Genomic DNA, 25,617 nt, shown 5'->3' on the forward strand with positions numbered 1-25,617 from the left:
ACTGTGTGTGCACTAAACTGTAGAGATCTATTGGTTAATCTTTGGTACCCATTTCATTTCTATCCACTGCTCTTCTTGTGTTTTAGCTGGAGGGCTAAAAGTGCAAGTTAAAAAAGAGTACACCCTCTTTTGGAACAGATGCTTAAACTGTTGGTCCTGTGTGCAAATTATGGCCCATGTGCATGTTAAAGAATGCAGTACACTTTGAAAAAGATTAAGGGATTGTCTCCTGGTATATTACCCCCAGAAAGGACCCTACTAGAATTATGTTTTCAGACTTTAGTGTGTGTTTCCTTGGTGTTAACACAGAATATATCCAACCCAACCAAAGATACAGTTAGTATTGGGACCTGTGATGGATTTATATCAGACCCTTGACTTCAAATCCCACCTTCAAATGCTTCCTACAACAGGAAAGACTTAATCTTAATCATGTAGCATCACATAGCTCTCAATCCTGAAATTAGTAAGTTACTTCCTCTCTATCTCTCTCACCACTTCCTTGACTATTGCCTCACTGCCTCCTTCCATGTGGAAGTAGTTTATATATTCCACATTTTGGTGAAAGGATAAACACAATCACTAAGTTCATATTTCAATATCTTGTATATTTTTATTGGTGGAAGAATTTTTAAAACTTTTTTTGTTGCACTGATGTTGGGTTCTCTCCTAATTTCTTATTTTTCTATGCACAGTACTTAACTTTAGTACTTTTTTTTTATTGCCTTTTATTATGTCCATTTATCCTCAATACCAGCATGTTATATAAAATCAAGGTGTATGTATATAGTACTTACTTGTTCTTGGGACTACTATAATCAGACTACTGTTTAGTAACTAAATCAGAGTCTAATAATAGTGTGGTATTTTAACCTTATTTTTTAATAATAGAGTATACAGTAGTTGGAATTGACTTACCATAATAGGTACGTTTGGAAGTCTAATTCAGAACAAACTTCTTAAGAAGTTTTAATAGTAAATGATAGTATGGTTTAAATATTGAATAATAAAGCTTCACAGTTATGAATTGATGACAGGAAAACAGAGAATCAGCACTATCTGACAATCTTTCTATGTGGTTTATCATCATTATCATCAACATTATCGTCATCATTATCATTATCTGTCGGCCACATTCGAGATTCTCGACACATAATGCCAGTTCAAAAGGAATAATAATTAAAAAAATATATATTATAAATTTCAAAGTGGTGCCCCTCTTGTTTTCTCTGTCGTCATTGATTAGTTTAAAGATGTATTGTCTCCTGAAAATGATAAAAAATCATAAAATATAGTATTGAAATTCACTTGCTTATTTTTCAGTAACATACAACATTAACTTTAGCATTGAAATTATTGAATGTGTACCCTGATTTTTATACAGGATAGTGAAAACACTAATTTTGATGTTCAAGTTGATAATATTTGTTATTACAAAGTGGGCAAGTTAATTTCAAAAATGATTTTATGATTATTTTTTTTTGGTACTTTGCATGGGACAGTACATCTTTCACATTAGTACACAACTACTTTTCTGATATATAATGGTAAATAATATCAGCTGTACAGTCTACTTTGTAAGTAAAGAAAAGGTAGCAATTCAGGGACAAAGTTGTTGAGATATTTATTAACAAATTGACTGCCAAGCCTTTTTTCCTAGTTTCATCCTATATGCCAAGGCATAAAAGGCACCACTATAATGAAATTCATTCCCATCAACTGTAATGCAACACAAACAAACATACCGTATTATTTTTAGATTTTTACTTCCAGGTTCTTCCCTGAACCTCCAGGACGAGATTTCACGTTCTGGCGACCACTTCCAGCGGGCTTATGTGCAATACAATTGTGTGCGTTTAGACATCTGTGGACATGAACTCACATCTTTGGCGCCTTGATTGAACCCTGTCGGATGTGAACTTGTATCCCTGGTAGCAAACCTGTTAACACAAGCCTTCACCTGCAAATATGTACAGTACATTGTACACAAAACAAAACCTTGTGTGAATACATATCTCAACTAGTCTCTGACTGTTACCTTTGTTTTACTGTGATATACAGTATGATGAATATTTACAATTTAGATGTAACTTCAAAGGATATTGCATTATGTACCAATAAATTTATTAACCTTTTGTTATATAATATATATATATATAGCACAATTTACAGCGATATAATAAATCTAACATTTGAGTGGCTTAATCAACAGTATAGAAGTATGTTATACATTATTCATGACTTTGTACTCACAAAAATACAGATAATGCATGAATGAATACAGTATAGTATAATCCAACACAGGAATTTAAGCATTTAATTACTCGCATAGCAAAGGAATGTTACATTAATTAAATATTTGATTAATTAGTTGATTTATCATTTTATTGATAATAATACAGACATTATTTTGAAGATAATCAACAGATGTATTTTTTGAATTCACATTGGCTTTTAGAAGACAACACTTAATAGATTGTAGTTTCTTATTAAAGTATACCATTTTACCATGTCACCATAAAAATAAGGAGTGTGCTGACCAGGGGAGGTGTAGGATGAGGTTGGTATGGGATGAGTTAGGTAGGGGAAGGGGAAATCAGTGCTTCCAGTGTGCGACCATACCACATTGCCTTCATTAAAGATCATTCTCTACAGTTCGAGCATCAATAAAGTTTCACATACTTTTTTATACCTTCTGCTTTAAAGTCAGTTGTTATAGTTGTCTAAGGACCCACTTTCTTGTAAAACCTACTGTGTCTTTGTGAGAAATTTTTTTATTTTAACAAACCAACTAATTGTATCATTGATAAAAAGTGAATGCAGTGAGTTTAAGAATATAATGAAAGTTATCATCACAACAGTAATAGTTTCTAATTACAATTCTTTCTGAATTAAGGTACTGAAGGAGCTGCCACTAACTATCAAATCAAACAGTTGGAGCAACAGAACACGCGCCTTAAGGAAGCTCTGGTGAGGTTGCGCGACCTCTCCACTCATGAGAAACAGGAGTACCAGACACTGCTGAAAGAGAAAGAAAAGATTGTGAACGATAATAAGGAAGTTAAGTCACAGAAAGACAGTGTCTCGAAGGCTCTGAAGGAAGCTGAGAACCAGGTGATTGAGCTGAAGGAGCAGGTGGATGCAGCATTGGGAGCAGAGGAGATGGTTGAGTCACTGACAGAGGCTAATCTGGAGCTTGAAGAGAAGGTCCAAGAGCTGCAGGACAACATCAACGATCTGGTGAGCAACAAATTGTTATCTATTAATGAAAGGGATAAATAGTGGTTAAGTTTACATCTTAATTGCATAATTCAGAGTGGGCATACATAGATTTTATTTTTGCTATATAAGTAGCCAATCATAATATTCCCGGTAAATGGCTCTAGGGATTCTTGAACCTGTGATTATGAAATGAATGCGAAGGTATTAAAACAATATTTATTGAAGGGCTAAATAACTAAAGAGAAATCAAAATTTAATTTTAGGAAGCACTAGCAGATATGAACGAAGAGATCCAGGAGAATGCAAGAGACACAGAGCTGGAGCTGCGAGAGGAACGAGACATGGCAAACTCGCGGGTGTTGGATGCTCAAAGAAAATTGGAAGCAATGAGCGAAAACATTTCCGACTACCAGCAGACGATAGCAAAGTTTAGAGAGCTTACCTCATCTCTTCAGGTAATTCAACATTTTGCACAATTTACCCTAAAATAGAAAAATAAATAAAAGAATTAAAGATTTAAATTCACCTGTACTCGACAAAACAAAATGGCTGCATAGTTACCGCGAAACGCACTGCGTAATCAAGGTTGCTTCGGATTGTGACATATGGGTTTTTTGTAAAAAATGTTTTCATCCACTTTTTTGAATTCTGTTAGCCTACAATTATTACAATTATTTAATTATTATTACAATAATTATAATTATTTAAGTAAATATTATAATTTTTATTTTCTGAAATTTAATCTAAATTATATTAACGAAATGTTGTTGAACTGACCAATCGGCCATGTTTGTTGTGGATGAAATGAAAATAATACTCAACGAAAAATCGTAGTCAACGAAATGAACCAGTCGATTAATCCCAATTACATATTTTTTGCTACTCTTACTAGGATGAAAATCGTCAACTGCATCTGAAAGTTGAGACAGCCAATAACAGCCAAGAATCCACTCCAGATCAACCAGCTTTTGATTTTAAGCAGAAGTTTGCAGAAGCCAAGGCACAAGCAAAGGCTGTCTCTTATACACATCTAGATGTGTATAAGAGACAGGTGTAGGATGAGGGTGGTATGGGATGAGTTAGGTAGGGGAAGGGGAAATCAGTGCTTACAGTGTGCGACCATACCACATTGCCTTCATTAAAGATCATTCTCTACAGTTCGAGCATCAATAAAGTTTCACATACTTTTTTATACCTTCTGCTTTAAAGTCAGTTGTTATAGTTGTCTAAGGACCCACTTTTTTGTAAAATCTACTGTGTCTTTGTGAGAAATTTTCTATTTTAACAAACCAACTAATTGTATCATTGATAAAAAGTGAATGCAGTGAGTTTATGAATATAATGAAAGTTATCATCCCAAACAGTAATAGTTTCTAATTACAATTCTTTCTGAATTAAGGTACTGAAGGAGCTGCCACTAACTATCAAATCAAACAGTTGGAGCAACAGAACACGCGCCTTAAGGAAGCTCTGGTGAGGTTGCGCGACCTCTCCACTCATGAGAAACAGGAGTACCAGACACTGCTGAAAGAGAAAGAAAAGATTGTGAACGATAATAAGGAAGTTAAGTCACAGAAAGACAGTGTCTCGAAGGCTCTGAAGGAAGCTGAGAACCAGGTGATTGAGCTGAAGGAGCAGGTGGATGCAGCATTGGGAGCAGAGGAGATGGTTGAGTCACTAACAGAGGCTAATCTGGAGCTTGAAGAGAAGGTCCAAGAGCTGCAGGACAACATCAATGATCTGGTGAGTAACAAATTGTTATTTATTAATGAAAGGGATAAATAGTGGTTAAGAGTACATCTTAGTTGCATAATTCAGAGTGGGCATATATAGATTTTATTTTTGCTATATAAATAGCCAATCATAATATTAATAGCTCAGGATATTTGATTTTTTATAGGCATATATATAAAGAAAGTGAATGAAATTGGGTTCCTCACCATGAGAAATCAGCTTTATAATATCCACCTTCAACGAATGCTATCCTTACACTATATATCACAGCAGTCAGTGTCTGCAGAGGAAAAATGATTTGTTTGTTTCTACCCCCTGAAAATGGCGCTAGGGTAATGGATGATGTCACTTGGGCTTCAGTTCCCAAGTATATAAAATATTGTTTTCATATATATGATATAATAAAAGATTCTTGAACCTGTGATTGTGAAATGAATGCGAAGGTATTAAAACAATATTTATTGAAGGGCTAAATAACTAAAGAGAAATCAAAATTTAATTTTAGGAAGCACTAGCAGATATGAATGAAGAGATCCAGGAGAATGCAAGAGACACAGAGCTGGAGCTGCGAGAGGAACGAGACATGGCAAACTCACGGGTGTTGGATGCTCAAAGAAAATTGGAAGCAATGAGCGACAGCATTTCCGACTACCAGCAGACGATAGCAAAGTTTAGAGAGCTTACCTCATCTCTTCAGGTAATTCAACATTTTGCACAATTTACCCTAAAATATAAAAATAAGTAAAAGAATTAAAGATTTAAATTCACCTGCGCAATGGTAAAATCCTGCTTAACGAAGACGACCAGTTGAATAGAAAACTGGTAAATACTCAACAAAACAAAATGGCTGCATAGTTACCGCGATACGCACTGCTTAATCAAGGCTGCTTCAAATTGTGGCGGTATAGGTTTTCGTAAAATCCGATTTTTAAAATTCTGTTAGCCTACAATTATTTGTTGGACATCATGTGAGTAAATATTATAATTTTTATTTTCTGAAATTTAATCTAAATTATAGTAACGCATGTGTTGTTGAACTGACCACTTGGCCATGTTTGTTGTGGTCATTAGAAAACCTAATGCTGATTAACACGCTCTGGTTTACGTTAATTTTTTTTGTCAATGAAGTTTATTTTAAGACAGTCGAATGAAAATAATACTTAATGAAAAGTCGTAGTCAACGAAATGAACCAGTCGAATAATCCCAATTACATATTTTTTGCTACTCTTACTAGGATGAAAATCGTCAACTGCATCTGAAAGTTGAGACAGCCAATAACAGCCAAGAATCCACTCCAGATCAACCAGCTTTTGATTTTAAGCAGAAGTTTGCAGAAGCCAAGGCACAAGCAAAGGTGATTGTTGCAAACTTTTGCAGAAAAATATTCCACATGTTACCTGCTATTATTATTATCTCCGCCAAGGAGGTTATGTATTTAGTGCTGTTGGTCTGTCAGTCTGTCTTTCTGTCTATTGATTACACAAAGAAAGACACCATTAAATTTTTGGAAGAAAAGGTCATAGAACAAGATCAATATCACATAAATTCAATTTTTTTTACCTTTGAGCATAAAAGAATATAATGGAATTACCCCACATATTCTGGCAGCATGTAAGAAAGCAATGTTCTAGAATGTGGCAGGCGATTCCATTATTTTGTTATTCTGTAACACTGATGAAAATAATGTGCCTGAATACCACTGGCAATTCAATTATTTCATTGAGGGTATGCTGCAGTTTCCCTCATTATTCATGGCCTGTATATTGTTGGTACTGTATGGGCAGAGGTATGCAATCTATGGAGTGACTGCTTTAGTTAAAATCTTTTATGTGTCAGACATTACCATGTCATGGTAAGGAAACACAAAAGGTTGTCTAATCCAATTTAATTTAATATTTTGTGTATCATTCTTTATTATATAATAATAACCCAGCATTTATATAGTAATGTCTATATTAAAACCTATATGAGGTGCCTAAATTTGTTAACCCTTGGTCAGATGGTTATCCTTCTTTCTAACATCAGAGAGTCAGCTTATTTTCAATGACTTAGGTGTGACATTTGAGAAGGAACTAAGCCAACATTTCTGCTTAATTGAGGTATTTTCAAATTGGCAGTGGATGAATGACAGAATTATTTTTAAGATTGTTGTTTTTAATTTATTTAAATTATTTCTGTTTTAGATGATTGAACTTGACATTCGCAAGCTGGAGGTGGAGCAGGCTAAACGCCATATTGATTTGCTGTGCTCATTCATGGCCGATAGTTTCCTCCGAAGAGGAGGTAAGTGACCAGTATCAATATTTTAATCAATCAATCAATCAACCAATCAATCAATTAATCAGTCAATCAATCAATCAATTAATACATTAATACATAAAATACATAAAGTCATTCAGTTAAATGATTCTATTCATGGCCGATGGCTTCCGTCGAAGAGGCGGTAAACAACCAGTATCAATATTTCAATCAATCAATACGTTATTCAGTAAATCAATCAATCAATAAATCAATCCATTAATTAATCATTTAATCGATCAATTAGTACATTAATACATGAAATCATACATAAAGTCATTCAGTTAAATGATCTTGTTCATGGCTGATAGCTTCACATGAAGGGTATACAGCTGCCCGTAGGGGCAAAGAAAGGAGCATTCATGTCACGGCCCTGTTCCTAACAATCCTTTCACCACTATAGATGAAAATCTTATCAGTTAGTTTTTAAAATAAACTAACATAGCTCATCAGAGTATGAACTTGCGTTTAGACATAAGAAGAAGCTACCAATGACAGTGCTATTTAAATATCTATTTTAATAATTTGTTTCAGCATTAATACTACTGAAGAAAGTGCTTTCCAAATACTGTAATTTAAAACAAAATTTGTTTTATTTCAGGTGACCATGATTGCATTCAAGTTCTTCTACTCCTGTCTCGACTTAATTCCAAGGCTGAGATTGTTATTAATCAAATTAAAGACAAGGTAATATTCAAGATATTTATATATTTGTTTACTCACTTATGTGAGAATAATTTTAAACCTATCAAAAAAATTGAAACCCAATTATTGTCAAAATATCGCTTCAGATATATTTTCTTGAATAATATCAAATTGATCGGGCGTACCACAAGACTCATTTTGTCACAACAGCTCACAATTTACATATAAATATATATTTATATTTAGATAGTAAAATCTATTTATTTATTTATTAATATTTGTTAGGCGGAAATGCCACCAAGTTTTGAGCGAGAAGGAATGTTGCAGAATAACAAGGGAGAACAGTTGTCGTTTGCTAACACACTCATCTTCACGCTGTATCAGCTTCAAGCAGTTCTACACAAATACCAACAGTAAGTGATTGGATAGCATGGTGCCCATTGGTCTTCACTATAAGGGTAGGATCGAGATGAAACTGTGGTATGGATGTATGTAGGAATGGTAGGGATTCGAAAAGAGTGAGGTTACAGAAGGGTCAGATTCAGAAAGGGTAGGGATACAGGAAGGATAGGGATGCAGAAACTGTGTGAAAACAGAAATGGTAGGGGTCAGAATGTATAGGGTTGTGGGATGGTAAGAAGTGAATGACAGTGGCTTGGGAAGGGGAAATGTGTGGTCAGAGGCTATGTTCTCACACGGCAGCTAACGGTTAGCAAGATCCGGATCCTGCTAACCGTTAGCTGCCGTGCGTCTATGCGAGAAAATCCCGATCTGGATAGCAACAATATGATGATCGAATCACTGGCCAATAAGAAACTGGAAATTGTAAATTGGTTGATAATTGTAATTGGTTGATAATAGAAACACCCTCAACTTGCTAACCGATAGCGCTTGCTAACCGTTAGCGCTAACTGATCGGGCGTTCTCACGCAGGTGCTAATGGTTAGTGCTAACGGTTAGCTCCCAATCCGGGTACTAGGGCTCCCGTGAGAACGAGGCTTTAGTCTTTTGGAAGGCCCCAGAAGCCTGACAAGTCATGATCACAAATACCTGAAAACTACATTTAATGGCATGGCCCTATGCCAGCCTTTTTCATCTTTTGAATGTTCATTCTAAAAATTATTCTATTTATGAGCCCATAATATTATTTTTTGCTAACGAAATAAGTTGTTTTTTTTTCAGTGCTCTATCAACCTGCAGTGTTGAGTTGTTTTGTAAGATTGGCACTCTGTTCCCTGAGATGACCCCGTATGAAAACTCTTTGGATTTCTATATCGAGCAACTTAGGAAAGATCAGGTGAGATATAGCCCCAATTATGCAATCCTCTAATGTTTAGGTTTTCGGCACTCATCTAGCTACATTTAAAAAATATAATTATCCTGAGCACATTGTTATATGGTTGACTTATTAACATTTCATAAATGAATACCTATATTTTGTAGCTTGATGAGACAACCCCACTGGATGCACTGAAGAAAGCCATCACTTACTTCAAGCACCTGTACAATGTCCACCTGGAGCAGGAGGAGATTGACCTCACCGTTGCCATGGAGGACAATGTCAAGATGATCACTTCTGCTAGTGACTGTGTCACCTTGGAAACCAAGAAGGTTAAAGTTCTTATGCAGGTATGCTGAAGCAATACTCTTACCTTCTTCTGTGTTTTACAATGGCCACCCACTGAAAGTATGTTTACCTTTGTCCTTAAATGCATACATGACTGAAAAGAAGGGCTTGCATATGAAATTATAAGTGCCTGACTGGAGTAGTCAGCTGTATTTTACTTAAATATCTATTGTTATTGGCGTGGTTCTTATATTGGTTTATTTTCTTCGTAGGCGATGCAAGAGACAACAGATTTTGCCATTTTGATGAAAGATCTTGATTCCACTGCTGATGACATCAAGACTTTCTCTAGACAGGTGAGCCATTCAAATGTTGTAATATTGTCAACAAAATAATTGTGCTCTTGTGTGGTTATAGATTATTTCTATTTTTAAGATTAATTTATTTTATCACTATTATCAAATCAAATCTTCATGTGGAGTACTGTGGCCCACAGGGTATGTTACCTGTGTTTCAATTCCAGTGTTTTCACCCCATTTCCTAAGCCTTCCAATTGGAAAATCTGTCCTATGAAACAATTTGTCCCCAGATTTTAATATATCAAAGAAAGGGAAATGTCATCAACAATCACATAATCTAAGCTATGTACACAAAGCAAATGTACAGAAGGAAAATGCAAAAGTTATTGTTGTATATAGTTGAGCAAAAACACTTTGACTTTCGACCAATCACTTTCGACTTTGAATTTTAATATAGATACGTCGTAGATTGCCTAAACAAGGAGAAATCGGATCAGGTGAGGATGGGCCTGGGCCAGCAGCCCTGATGTATGGACCAGAGGCAAGTGTCACATTTTATTTACTTCTGTTGAACTCATTTGATTGTACAGTTGAACTTTGCCTAAGTTGAATCCAAAATGGCATTGAAAAATTGTTTCACTTAGATAAAATTTGACTTACAGATCATTAATTAACAATTTGGCATGTAAAATAAAATCAAGTTAAAAATTTTTCGAGTTAGGGAAAGTCGACTTAGACAAATTTAACTGTACAGTATATTAAGTTTTAATATTTTCATTCTTTTACTTGTTAAATCTATCAATAAATCATCAATATTTTTTAGTTATCATTTTAGTCATCATCAGCAGCATCATCATCATTAATCTTAATCATCATTCAATGAATAATTTTTGCTGTCATGGGCGTCGTTTTAAATATCCTGAAAAATGCATTTGAAAGCTAAAACTTGCTCTAAGCACACACACACACACACATCCACAGTTATGGAACAAAGAAATCATAAATTATCATATCATGATTATAATTATGATTTATTTTCAGATCCAGAATTCTCTGTCTGAAAGTGCCGATGGTCTTTGCACTCTTATAAGTGCACTAAGGTTTCTGGGTAAGGAAGCAATGACAATTGCAAGCTCTTTAACAGGTATGTTAAATCCCTTCACCAAAGTAACATTGCATAACTTCCATTAAATTTAACTTTTAAGTATTTGTATTGTAGTTATGGAATGTGTATGTTTATTTTGGTCCAGGAAAATCAGAAATTCAAAGGAAAGGTTATTTTTTATCCTTGAATCTTTATTTTCTAAGAAATACAAAGAATTAGAATTATATAAGTATCGCTAGTGAATATTTTTTTAACTTTGTTAATAATATATCTATACATGCTTCTCATTTTGTAAAAGTAGATTGATATTATTCAATATTTTTTTCATCACAATATAGTTTTATGATTTGAATTAAATATGTTGAGTAACATGACATTGATTATTTCCTACTGGCTTAATGAAGGCATAAGTTTTTATATTAGTTAAGTGCTTATTATTATTATTATATTTTGGAATTAGTAGTTCAAAAAAACTGTTTAATAATGCTCCACTCTTGTTACACTTCGAATTTGAGAATCTAGTTTTACTAAGAGAAAATTATTTTAAAAATTGCTTGGTGTTAGGATTTATGTTTAGTAAATGTTGTGTTAAAAAAAAACAACCGCTGTTTATACAGGAACACCAGAGAAGAAAAAGGACACAAAGAAAAAAGAGGAAGTTGAAGGTTTGTCGCAATTCCCACAATGCATTGCAGAGATGACTACTAGCATATATAATATTCTGTTGAAGCTATTTCTAACAACAAAATAACATTCTTTAGTTATGTTACAATCTTATTTGCAGTGATTGCGATACATCTAGCATATCTACTCCAAACATACCATCAGGGATGCCGAGAGATTGGGGGGGGGGGGGGGGGAAGGGGGGGAGAAAAATAAAAGATACTTATCCCACCACTTTGGGCCACCTAAGTTAATTATAGTTTCAGGAATCTTTTATCCCTTTTACACTGCCAAGAGCAGAATAAATCCGTGTTAATTCCGGAGTGATCCTTGGTGAATTTCCCATTTACATCGAATGAAAATGTTCAGGTTGCTCCGGAGTTGCCCCCATTTTACACCGGCAACGGACTCAGGTTCAAATACTGCCCTCAATTTTTGTTACAATGGTGATCATCACTTCGCTCGAGTTCCTCGTCATCATGAAGCCACAATTATTATCAATACTGAAGCAATGTGGTAGCAGATTGTTTTTAAATTATACAAATTAAATCAACAGTTTTGATATCAAGTCTATACCAGAGAGTAGAGGGTTTAATTTGAATAGTGTCTAGGCCTAGCCCGTTGCTAGCAAAGTTTAGTCCTACCTGACCACAGCTGCGGTAGGCACCAGGTAAGGCCTAATTCCGGAATCAAATTCAGTGCTGCTTACACTGGCGACTCTGTAATGCACTCTGGTTGTCCTACGCTGAATTCGTCCCGCACGTCCATCCCGGAATGTTTGGCAACCCGAGACAGACTTTTTGACGTTTACACAAACCACAACTCGGGAGACTTTAACCCAGGTATTGGAAAATCCCGGGTTATGTCCGGAATTTTGCTTGCAGTGTAAAAGGGATATCAGACCCCAACTGGATTTTCACCACTAGCCTTTTTTAAGGAATATTATCTTGGCCAAGGTGAATGGTAAAATTTATCTTGTCTCCCTTTTTAGGAAAAGGAGTGGAATTCTGTGTACCCTTTTTTGCCAGAGAAGAAGAGAAAAATCTTCCCAAAAAGAGAAACGAAAAGATTTTTGAGCCTTGATCTAGAGCGAAGGGAAAAATACCTTGGCCATCTTCTCCGAATCTTCCTTGTGAAATAGAAGTAAATTTTTCGTCCTCATCTCCAAGAAAATAGAAATATTTTCTTGATGCTTCCTTCCTGCACAATGGAAAAGATAAATTTCTTTAGTATCCACTTGCTCAGAGCTGCAGGTAATATTCTATTGGTCCTTATCCTTAGGCAAAGGGAAACAATTGGGGGTAAAGTAGTAAAGTAAATTCTCGGTGTCCCTGTGTATATTATTTTTGCAGTATTATTGTACAGTGTAAAGTGTATTTTATTATATTATATTTTATATTATAAGTTCACATGCATGGGACATAGCTATTATCTAATAACCAATGATTTTTATTTATTTTCTGTTGTTAACATTTCTCCTGTCAACAGCAACTAAGCAATTAACCTCCGTAATTGTAAAAATTACAGAAAATTTTAAAAGAATGAAAAAATAAAAATATTAAAGCCAGTTGATATTAATAAAAGTTTTTATAGTTTCTTTTGGTTATTTCCGACAGTTAGATGAAATATATGGTTGAATATATGAACGCTAAATAATTTTTGTAATACTGTATATAATTTATTTGACATTTCACTTTTGAAACAGTCTCAACACACAATTAATTGATGCAGTCAACCTTAAACTAAGAAGATTTAGTCAGCTTTTAATTGTCATAAAACATGAAGAAAGGCAGAAGCACTTTGAGTCCATTAATAAATATTATATCCATCAATATATCCATTGTACTGTACTTGCTCTATTTAATTAATTAACAGTTCTACAGTCATAGTTTTTGGAGGCAATTTTGAATAAATTGAAATTGAAATAATAAGCAAACTAAATGAAACTACTAGAGATTAGTAAACTTAAGTCCAATTTACAAAACTATTATTTACAAATTATTAAATTGAAAAATTGTAATTACTACACCTAATTGACAGTAAAATGCACAAATGGTAGCATAGAAAACTAACTTGGTGATAATCGCAACACTATCATAAAAATATCATTTGCTGTCTGAAGTAGTAGTAGTAATAGTCATAGCAACTATATAATATTAATACCCAATTATGTTATGTTGTATTGCTCATTCATAAAATGTTACCGATTGCACGTATGTGTGTGTGTGCGTGTATGAACGTATGTATGCATGCAGCCCGTGAGCTGTGCATGATATATTTTTACAGTATATAAAATTGTGTATCATTTTCTACCAATACAAGTAGAAGAGTGTGGCTCAGTGTGTTAGGCATTGGAAATTCAGTCAGAAGGTCGGGTGTTTGAGACCAATGCTTGTCATACTGCTCGTGTACTTTGGCAAGACACTTTGTCTGCATTTGCCTCCCTTCACCCACAAGTATAAATTGGTACCTGGTAGGAGGTGAATGATTCAGAATGAAATTAGTAGTGCTGATTACACGCATAACAAGGAATACTCCCCGGGGAGTGGAGGAGGTTGCTCGTTGTGTATGATTGATTCTGTATCCAATGACCAGGGGAAAAAAGCGTCTTAAGCAGTTTACTCGATATGTGCGCTAGATATAATTTCTATAAAATAGATAAATAAAATTCTTGTTAGGATTGAAGATAAAACCCAAACAAGCTTTAATCACACTTCACTCATGAGAATATCATTGTCCCACTTTCAACAGACAAGGACCTGTTCTTGTACCTCCATGCATGGACAGGCATACAGTTTGTCTGATCAGTTGTGTTTCAAGACTATCAGATATTGTTTGATCAAACAGTATTTAGCCTGAAAAATAAATCTGATGAAGTATATATTCCTAGCTGAGTTAAGCATATGTTTAAACAATAGTTTTTTGTTTTGCCTACAGCTCTATTGTTCAGTAAGTACCTTTTTTTGGTATGTAGAAAATTTACAGAAAGTCAGTCATCTGTTTATTTTTCCTGCCAATTCTATAACCATGGTTTTTCAAAAATGTTTAAATAAACACCAATTCAGGAAAAGGTGACCGCTACCAGCATTGGGCTGTGACTCCTGTATGTTCCTGTACTTAATGTAGTCCTCCAGTGTAAAGTCTGGTAGTACAGCTTATTATTTTAATTTCATTAGAGCACAATTGACTAAAATGCATTTTTTTTTTCAAATTTATGTTAGCACAAATGAAAATTTTTAAATTTTGACTGATATGACAAAGGAAAAGGAATTTATTTTTGTCATTTAGAATCACTGTTGTTACTTTTGTTGAGTACAGATAAATCTTTCAATGCCAGTTTTAATTAAGACATATTGCTTTCTCTTGTATTGTAAATTTTAATATATCAATTTCTCATTTATGAAGATATTAAATTAATTCACAATCTTCTAAGAAGCGTGTAATGATTTCTAGGTTATTACTAGCTTAGAGCATTATATAATTAATAATTTTTGCTCTAGATCCATGGCCCTCATGGGTCTAATTTTAAGACACCTTCACCTTATTGTACTCAAGCCTCCTTGTATCCATGGAAGTAGTGTTAAGCAAAGTGGATTTTCCCCAAAGACCATCAAATTGCACTTTCTCTGGCATATTCACCTCTTAGTAACCTCATCATATCAATTGGTGATGATTTGGACTGAACCACTATTCTAAAAATATAAAACTAATGGTACGTTCCAATTGTTGGTAACCTATGTTGTACTGTTTTTACACAGATGTTTTTATTCCCGCATAAGATAAGTGGTATGTTCCATTTTCAAGGCAATTTCTGATCATTGAAGATAATTTTTTTTTCTACAATATTAATTGTGTAATATACAGTGCCTTGATCTTGGAATATTCCCCTGTGGGGTTAATGGTTAATGGTTAGTGGTATATACCATTTTCAAGACAACTGATCTGCACTCAATAAGATTTTTTTTTCTACAGAATTGCAATTTGGTTGTTCCCTGTACAGCAATGGTTGGTCATTTTATTAATACAGTATTCATTTATCAATAAAAAACATTAGTTAAATTGCAAGAAAGTGCCATGTTGCTTATTGTTATTTAAAAAAAAATTTTTTTTTTAGTTTTGTTCCCTTTTATTAAATTTATTATCAATTTTTTTTATTGAGTACGATATACTGACTATACTATCCTTAGATATTTTAGGTGACAAGGTATGTGGGTTAAGGATATATAAACATTGTGTCAAAGCTTGTGAAGATTTTATGTTGGGTATCAATCAAAACAATCAATCAATCAATCAAATTTAGTTAATTCCCAAGGGTTTTAGGGCAAAGTTAGTACTCTTATTAAATATGAAGCAAACATTAAAGTTAAAGTTGGTATTTCTAAATTTGAACTAAATTTGGAAATCGTTTATTTTAAAACATTTGCATTCATTGTCTAACCATTTCACCTCTGTTTGGAACTTAACTTATTTAAACCAGGGAGTTGTTATAAACTCCCTGTTTAAACTATTGATGCTGGGGGAGGAGTTATTTAACCTAAATGAATTAATAATTCAGACTTTGAGATGCAGCAGAATTGATTTATTACTATACATTGATGATGGTGTTGTTATGGATTTATATTTAGGTTTCATGTTTATATTAACCTATATAATGTTGGTATTTATTTACACAGATGTTTCTATTTCCCCATGGAACTAGTGGTATATTCCATTTTCAAGACAATTATGATTTCTGATCATGGAAGATGGGTTTTTACAGGACTGTATTAATGCTGCTCTTTTGATCAAATAAGAAGCAAACATTAAATTTAAGTTGGCATTTCTAAATTTGAACTAAAAATGTTTGGAAGTTGGTGTTGCTATTGAGCTATATTTAGCTTTCATGTTTATATTAACCTATATTATGCTGGTATTTATTTACACAGATGTTTCTATTTCTCCCGTGGGACTAGTGGTTTATTCCATTTTCAACTCTAATTTCTGATCATGGAAGATAGATTTTTCACGATACAGTATTAAAATATGAATATGGTAACTCCAGAAGAATAACAAACATGAGGCCATAATTGATTCTACATTTCGTTCCTTATTTGAACATTGTCAAGAATGAAAGTACAGTATTAATGCTGTATAATCGCTCTTGATCCCTATGGGATTAATGGTATATTCCAATGAGTCAAAACTTTTCTTAGGCCTAGTTCAAACTAGGTGGATAAACCCAGCTCAACTCACCGGGTTTATCTACGTGACAGTCTGAACTAGGTGGCTTATCTCAAGCCGGGCTGTGTTCCTATAGTAACTAGGCCTGGCGTGCCACCGTGTTTAACTTTTCTAAGCTGGGCTTTAATTGTTGCGGGGTGGGGGGTTTAGACAATGAATGCAGCCGGGCTTAACGTTGAGTCAGGCTTAACTCAAGCCTGGTTTATCTCCAAGTCTGAATGTAGCCTATGTTGTATAAGGTTAATCCATTCAGCTCATCTAATAATGTTCTCTCTATTTCTGATATATGAGGGTGTGGTGTGACATATTGAATATGTGTGACTATAGTCCAAAGAGGTTCTGCACAGTAAATAAAGATGATGAAAATCAGAGAGTGGAAAGCTAATCATTTAGTAGACTCCTTCCTGTATATTTGGCATTAGAGCAAAAAAGAAAAAGAATATGTGTTGGCCACGTTTTGCGCAAAAAAAAAAAAATGCGTAGGTCGGTAGGAAAAGTTGTTTTTTTTTAAACCAATAATGTATTTATGCCTAAAAAGTAGAAAATACACAAAATACAACAAACACCATTTTTGAATCTATATTGAAGAGCAAAACGATCGCATAACACTGTCACATCGCCTAATGTCCAGCAAGATAGGCTTATTCCAGCCTTTTTAGCTCATTTAAAAAAATATTTTTCGTTGTAGTAAAAAATAATAATAAAATGCCGAACCTCAATTTGGGTCGGGCGGGCGTGGCCAACACAATAATTTTTTTCATTTGGCCTTACAGTTATATCTGTTGTACCCCTCACCTATCTTCTCATCTAACCAACTAATAATACTTTAGTATAATAATATTTTAGTTAATACATAATCAATAAAGGTGACTAAAATATACACTTAAAAACTAATAACGATAGATACCATGAATGCTTTATCTAAATTTTACTTAATTATACACAATTTTATGATTGATAGAATGGATTTTGTACTTTTTAGTATCTAGGCCCATGAATCAATCAATCAGTCATTTAGTTATATAATTAATTAATTAAATCCACTTTGTACATCCCACATGGGGTAATTTATGTTTTTAGAGAATGTAGTTAAACCAATAGGGGTGTGGAAATGGATGACGTTGTTTTAGCTTACTTTCAGATATTGAAATTTAGCAGATATCAAATTGTTTGATTTATTACAGTATATTGATCACAGTGATGTTATGGGGCAATATTTAATTTCCATGTTGATATTAGATAGATTATAATAATTTCTGCACAAACCACATTGGTAAGCTCCCAACGAATCCTCGAGGATTTACCGATGATTCCCATGGCGCTGTCGAGCAGCGTACACAGCGTTCATGACCTAAAACGTCAGAAAAAAATAGAGCATGCCCTTGACGAAGTAGGTTCATAATATGATTTCTAGCTATTAACTGAAAATGCAGACGTTGTCTTCAGGTTGTTGGTAGTAAACTGACAAAGGTTGATGGTTAATGACCTTCGTTGCTGCTTTTTTACTGCCGTTGTTGACCTCATTAACACACAAGTTCATTTTCGGATTGTTGTTATGAATAATGCAGATGGGTTTCTTCCTTCAACCTTGCTAGATATGTATCTCAGCTTAAAGTAGTTGTCTCCATGATGTATTTTTTTCAGTTGGCTCAATTTTTCAAAATTCACCGTTGTGTGCCTTATTTGAGGTTTACCAGCTTGCAGCATGTTCCTTCGTTTAGTAGGGCCTGTAATAGTCATGACATATTGTATGCACTAATGCAATGTTTATGATGTGGACTCCTGGCAATACTGTAGCTTTAAGACTTTTTAGTATTCTCTATAAGTAATGTTATTATACTGTATACGTAGTATATGCTCTTAGGAAATTGCTTATTGTAGCTTAGAATTGGTTATTTGATGAAGGATACGAAGGCCAAGGGTACTCGTTGCGAGTCATCTAATCGATTGGCCACATTGATGACTTATCGGTAATTGACACTTTAAAGAGAACATGCTTACAGTTTGATGAGAGATGCCAAGTTGAATCATATACATAACAGGTGAAAAGATTTAATAGGCTATTTATTTATTTATTTATTTGTAGTATATAAATTTACATGTAAAAAATGTAAATTTAATAAAATTTGGTAGAACAGTCATAAGTACTACTGCCATTTTAAAATGCAAAAAAAAAATTGTTTAATCACATTTTGTTGCTGAAGATCTTTCCACACTATGAAATTTTATGTGACGAAAAAATGTGATATGCCCATTTTTGGGCATATCACAGAATTTAACAAGCCTCCATGGATTAAAATATTTTTCCTCTGTTCTCTTCCTTACATTTCGTCCTCCCTCCCTCCTCTTTTCTATAACTTCTACTGAATCATTGAAGAAGCTTCTGTTTATATTATTTCTACCCTTGCGTGCAGTTAACTTAGCCTTGGGCATATTAATCATATCAAAATATTGGAATATAATCTACATACGGAATTTTATTATTTTCCAAGTTTATAGATTATGAACAAGAATATAATATAAATGGGAGCATAATCATTGGAGCTTATGGTGCATGATAATGAAAATGCTAATTAGACAGTATCTGTATAAAGCAATTGACTAGTATATTCAACTCTTCGTTTTATTATTGTTGAGGTTAACAACCTGACTATTATGAATTGTAATGGTCCTTTGCTCAGTCGGTCAATGAATCGACATGAACTGTCATAGCGAATGAAGGATAAATGTACTGGCAGGGGGGAAATGGCCGCCCATCAGGTTTCGTGATCACCGCATGAAATACACGCCCAACAGTAGACTGTCTCCAGGCAATGGGTAACCCAGACATGGTACTTTACAACGGTACAGATCCACTTTGTCACAGGAAAAACAATTCATCATCTCCTTATTTTACACAGGCATTTAAAGAATTTTCTCTCCCTGTTATGCATAATAGAATAGGCCAAGAGCATAGCAAGTTGATGTAAGTAAGACTGTTTCATTTTTGTGTAGAGGGTTTAGAGTTGCAGTTGGGAATGTTATTAAACTGATAATAGTTATGGACATACCTTTCTGGAAATGGTTAGTGCTGTCTAGAATGGTTGCGTTTTATTTAGTTTCCTTGTATCGATGATCAGGTCAAGTAGGATGTGTTCAAGAAATTTCTTGTTATTATTGCAATCAGCACATTTTCAAATAGCAATAAAATATCTCCTAGAAAACATAACATATTTCCTTATTTTTTTTTTTATAATACCAGTATAAACATGTAAAAGTAAAAGTGTACAATTATAAAGAGACCCATGGGGTTATATTAGCAGAGGTTTAAATATATTGTATATTAATTTAACATATCACTATTTTAGAATATCAAGGCCCAGTATTGGTTCTTGCTATTTTGCAGTATAAAGAGTAATAATGAATAAAAGAACAATTAATGTTCAATATAAATTCAGGCATTAATATGGTTGGGGATATTTATTGTGTTGAATGCAAGTTACGAGTTGAATCCAAGTTCAAAAAGCTAATACCTATAAGTAAATCAATAATTATCCATATTATTATTCCATTCAGGCTTAATGAATGATTAATGCCTTTTGGGTTAAAAGTGCAGCCCTTGGCTTTCTTGATCAGATTAATTAGACACTCGTTATTGTTTAAGCTGAGGTTTGGGGTCACACAGGCAACAGACTTAGGTCAACAAAGTAGGCTTAAGGTCATTGATGCCTGCTGCAGGTCACGGTGGTGGGCTTTAGGGTCTTAGTCCCCATTGCAGGAGCCAGCACATTAGCACAAGAGGTCAATCTTTTCTGTCTGCATCTTTAACCTCAAACTTCTAGTCTACTCTCTGCTAACCTCCTACAATTGGAGTGAGCAGAACTTGACTGGTTCATGTATAGGTCAATGTATGGTTCAATAGTACTTTTAATATCAACTAGCAAATATAAACTGGCCTAATTAGCAGATAATAATGCCATTTTATTAGGTTAGTGACACAAAACCTTGATTTTCATGTTTGTTGACTCTATAAATGATCATTCTTTTTTTGTTGATATAGTTTTGCACTTTCAAAATGATCATTTCTGAATTTTAAAATCAAGAAATCGATAGTTACAGCATTTGGCCTTTAGTTCACATCCTTGAATGTAAATTTACAGTTCTATTCCCAAAGTACATTTACCTACACTGACAGTATTTTTTCTTTACATTGTTAAGCTTTGTCAACACTATCTAATTTTCTTTGACAAAACGCTGTTGTATGCCCATATATAGTAATGATGTGCCCATATCATCATGGCCATATATATTATTATACAGTATTATATTTAATGATCTTTATATTCATTCTCACTTAAATTCTGCTACATTATGAATGTTGGTAGAATATGTGTATGTATATAAATAAATACAGTATATATTTTTTAATATACAAACATTATGTGTATGTATATATATATATATATATATATATATATATATATATATAAGATTTTTTAATATATGATTATTATATTATGCATAGCACTAGTTATTATATTATGCATAAAACTAGAAATATTACAGTTCAAAAAAATGTTTGCTTCATTGGCCTCAAATGTTGCAACCAAGGAGCTATAATAATCCTATTATTTATATTAAAGCTCATGATAAAGGAAATAGTGCATGTGATTGAAACAGGCGTTAATCAATACATCCCAGGTGAAGAGTTTGTCTAGTCTCAAAGTATAATACCCCTTTGGACTGTTCCATTAATCTCCAAGTTGCAATTTCATGGAAATGGAATGTTCCAATCTCATTTCATAATTCAATTTTAAAATGGAGTATTCCAATTTGTTTGGTAAATAGTCCTCATTTTTGTTTGAGGTTTTTAAGTATGAAATAAAATATGGTCAAAGTTCTTATAATAACTATGCCACATTGGAATTAAAGTGAACTTTTGAACTTGGATATATAATACAATTTTTAGTACGAATAAATAAACCTGTTTTATTGCTAAGTATTTCAAGATTTTTATGACATTAAATTATGATGATAGTCCAATTTCTGCTTATTTACTTAATGCCATTTCTAAAGGTACAATGATTTGTTACTATAATAGTTAATAAGTTTGATAAAGATTGTATTATTGTCATTAATATTTGATTGTCTGAAATCCAATTTGTAATTTAAAGATATGACTGTCTGGTGCAGACATTAAATTAAAACATAATTGCATTTTATCAAATCCTAATAAGGCACAGATAAAAAAAAAATAGTTTCCCTAACTTGCATACTTTCCAGTACAATAATTTTTAAATAATTTGCCAGCTAATCGTTCTATGCTAGGAATTAAAAAATATTATATGTGTCTATTAAAATAGGCAAACCAAATATATTCTATATTCAAATTCTTCTTAAAAACACAAATAAATATGAAGATGTGTTTATTACAACTTGATTTGATCAATAATTTCAAGATCCTATATTTAGATAATACAGTGAAGGTATCATTGTTAATTTATTGACACCTTTGAAACCCAACCACAGAACTCAATACATTGATTGATCCAGAGAAACTCTATGTCAAACAAGCGTATTTAATGGTAATGGTTTGTCAGCAGGTTGCCAGGTCATTTGACTCATTTTGCCTAATATCTTGTTTCAAATTGAATGTCAGTTTTCATATTGCCCTTCAAGATTGTATGTAATTTCAGCCTGCCAGCAAATAAAATCCTCATTTTAAATAACCCTAACCTAGTTCCCATGTCCATTGGGCAATACCATTTCCTTTTTAGGTGATTTCTTTTTAATCCTACTATTATTTTTGTGTGCAGGAGATCAGATGGCGACCAAATACGGCGTGAAATGTCTACGCTACGAGCAAGGCCACAGTCCTTTCACAAATTTTTGTTGGTTTGTAATGAACCATAAGAAGTTAACACAATACTTCCGAGATTAAATAATGGCAACAATTAGCCTTTGTTTTCCTCTACCATTCTCCAAAATACTATAAATAATGAGAATATTTTCCACCTATGTCTGGATCATACCATTATGCTTTATAGCCTTGTAAAAAATTTTAGTTCCTGTAATGTAGTTTCAATTTCCATAAATATGTATTTATTAATAATAATAACATTTCGATATTTGTATAGCGCATATTGCTAATTCCTCTGCATTTCACAGATTTAAACAACAAAGAACCGACAACATAAGGATCCATTGTAAATTTGTGTGTGTGTATATTAGTGTTTGTCCCTGTGATAAAAATGTTATGATCTGACTTGCCATTGTTGGTAGAAGAATAATAAGGAAATTAGAATAGTTCATTATCAAAGATGGGGTCTGTCAGCTTTATTCTGAATATTTTCATATATAAAGTGAAAAAATGCAAATTGAGAGATATGACATCTACCTTGTGTCTCAAAAAATAGCAATTATTATGCATATTCTTTTCATTTTTCACTTGTTTGAAATTTCTGTGTCATTTTTGGATTGTTCCATTTTTGTTGTACATGACTTTTCTCGTCACAGGTCATTTTTTTTGCTAATTTAGTGCCGCAGGGTCTCAGTTCACTTACAATGGCATTACCATATCCTGTCATTTGAATCCAATCCCAGTCCAGTGAAATGAACTGTTGTAGTGTCAATATTACTTGTAGGAAGCATATGGCCTTTTTAGAGTACATGTAAGGGTCAAGTTGAGGACTATGCCATGCTTAACCTAATCTTGAAGTGTGTGGCTGACTTGATGTACCAATTAGTATGTAGAATGAACTGAATCAAGTCAGGTTTTGATGTTTATAATACATGTTAATCAATCTATCATCAGTAGTACAGTTTATGCTGAAGTTGTGGTTGAGCTGAAACTATAAATTGTCTGTTGCTGAAATTGCCTATGTGTACCCCAGGTTTCAAAATTTAATTTTGTTCAATGTTGCATTGCAGCCCAAGGCAAGACTTATTTATACCTTGTTTAGTGAACCTGCCGACTGCAAATATTGATGATTTCAAATAAAAAATAAGATTTAATTTTTGGGTAATTAGCTCACCCTCCACCACGAAAAAGTGGAAATTTCAGAAAAAAATTAATTAAAAAAATTTATTTTATTACACCCTCCGCCTTGAAATCTCCAAAGATAAGATATATATTTTTCTTCCTAATTAAATAAAATTAAAATAAAAATGAAAAAAAAAATTTTTTTTAATGAAATTTTTATTTTATTTTCTCCTCCATCTGGTTGTTTTTGGCAAAACTATTTGCTAAATAAGAAAATAAAATTTTATATTAATTTTTATTCCGCCGCCCTCTGATGATCTGTAAAAAAATAAGTATGCAAAACAAGGAATAAAAGTCTCGCCCAAATTCTTGCTCAATTGTAGCTCAAATTTAAACTGCTGAAGTTGCAGCTTATTTGTTACACAAGTAACAGCCGAATTTGTTGGTCAATCAAGTTGGAGTTCCCCCGGGCTTACTTGATGGCTTTGTATCTTGATATTTTTATTTGTGTTTGCATTTTTGTCTTTTTGTGTGCTTGAATTACCAGAATAAATAAATGAAATGAAATTGTTTCTTAAATTCTAGTCGATTGGTTGCAGGGGAGCTGTTGCATAATTGTTTTGCTCATGATCGATTAGTTTGCTCATCTTACAGTTCAGGTTTTCCACAAATTGTTGCTCAAATTGTAGCTAAATATCTCAAGTTGCTGCTCGAATTTTCACTCAAGTTGTCACTTGAGATAATAGGCTAGCTCTAGTTAATAGCTCAGTTTGTTTCAAAAATTGTAGCTTTTGGCGCACCAACTTCTAAGTATCTTAAATCATATCTCTATTAATAATATGACTACACTAAAATAATGTGTGTGTCTGTGTGGGTGAAGGGGGGGGGGTGTGTCTGTGGGAGCAGTCATCATCCCCATACTTCAAGATACACCATTGAGAATTGTGTTTGTGAAATGCAAGATGTATTACATGTTGTTATTAGTGTAATACAATCTATCTGATATTGATACTGTAGCATCACATTTGGCATTGAGGATAGATATTGGGCCATCCCCATTTATCAGATTGGGTAGCACTGTGTTAGAAAAATGTAGGTTCCTTTAGAAATAAATACTGTATCATAAAGTAGTATTACCCTGTGGTATAAATGGTATGACCCAAGAGTAACCTTTTTACCTGTGGTTTTTCTTGGAACATATTAATAGGAAGTATGCAAATAGACTGTATAATAAAATTTTTATATACATTTTGGATAACCATATTGTTGTGTTTTATGGGGTTGTATGATGTATATTTTTAGTTAAAAGTTCAACTACCAGCCAAAATGAAGATTTATTGGCTATGAAAAAATATAAGCAAATATGAACAAGATGAAAATTATGGAATATTTCACTTGTTAAGTTTTTATGGTGCCTTTCAGGATTACTTACTACAGCTAAGTTTGGTAGCAGGATTGTAAAATATACTTCTATTTTCAGTATTCAATGTTTGTTTATACCAGTGACAGTGGCGGTGCCAGCGGGGGAAGCAGGGGATTAAGCCCCCCACCCACTACAGTAGTGGGGGGGGGGGCTCGATGTAAATAAAGAAGAATTGCTACTACTAATAAACATAGTAAATGGTGTTAGAGATTATAGTACTGATTCATTTGCATATATATTCCATCTTAGATCCATCCTAATTCTCTTTTTCTCCCTCTCTTTCCTCCTCTTTATTCTCTTGCTTTGTCATACATTAAACAGCACTAACACTTCATTAGGATTGCGTGTCTGGCTACAACAGCTAATTTTCTCAGTTCTTCCAGTTTTTAAGTTTGAAAAATAGCTTAAATCTACCAAAAATGTCTGACAGGGCTTTTATGGATAATAGAATGTGCCGTACTTTTCAAAATGTGTCCTCT

The 25,617-nt window shown here is 33.5% G+C and overlaps 1 protein-coding gene across 8 annotated transcripts in view; it reads left to right on the plus strand.

Moving 5' to 3' along the window:
* Positions 1-25,617, plus strand: part of LOC117102608 (dynactin subunit 1-like) — a 53,471-nt gene that overhangs the window by 13,628 nt on the left and 14,226 nt on the right. For 7 of the 8 annotated variants that reach the window (XM_033242972.1, XM_033242976.1, XM_033242971.1 and 4 more), the window contains 12 exons: positions 2,897-3,240; positions 3,486-3,677; positions 4,115-4,234; positions 7,141-7,240; positions 7,857-7,942; positions 8,186-8,313; positions 9,083-9,197; positions 9,344-9,529; positions 9,740-9,823; positions 10,224-10,307; positions 10,808-10,910; positions 11,489-11,536. In XM_033242972.1, coding sequence (XP_033098863.1) covers positions 2,897-3,240; positions 3,486-3,677; positions 4,115-4,234; positions 7,141-7,240; positions 7,857-7,942; positions 8,186-8,313; positions 9,083-9,197; positions 9,344-9,529; positions 9,740-9,823; positions 10,224-10,307; positions 10,808-10,910; positions 11,489-11,536 — 1,590 coding nt within the window. The remainder of the gene's footprint in view (positions 1-2,896; positions 3,241-3,485; positions 3,678-4,114; positions 4,235-7,140; positions 7,241-7,856; positions 7,943-8,185; positions 8,314-9,082; positions 9,198-9,343; positions 9,530-9,739; positions 9,824-10,223; positions 10,308-10,807; positions 10,911-11,488; positions 11,537-25,617) is intronic. The other variant, XM_033242974.1, reaches the window with a different exon arrangement.

Source organism: Anneissia japonica, unplaced genomic scaffold, assembly GCF_011630105.1.
Source record: "Anneissia japonica isolate Jap-2015-1 unplaced genomic scaffold, ASM1163010v1 scaffold1489_len2284818_cov182, whole genome shotgun sequence".
In the NCBI taxonomy this organism is placed as follows: Eukaryota; Metazoa; Echinodermata; class Crinoidea; order Comatulida; family Comatulidae; genus Anneissia; species Anneissia japonica.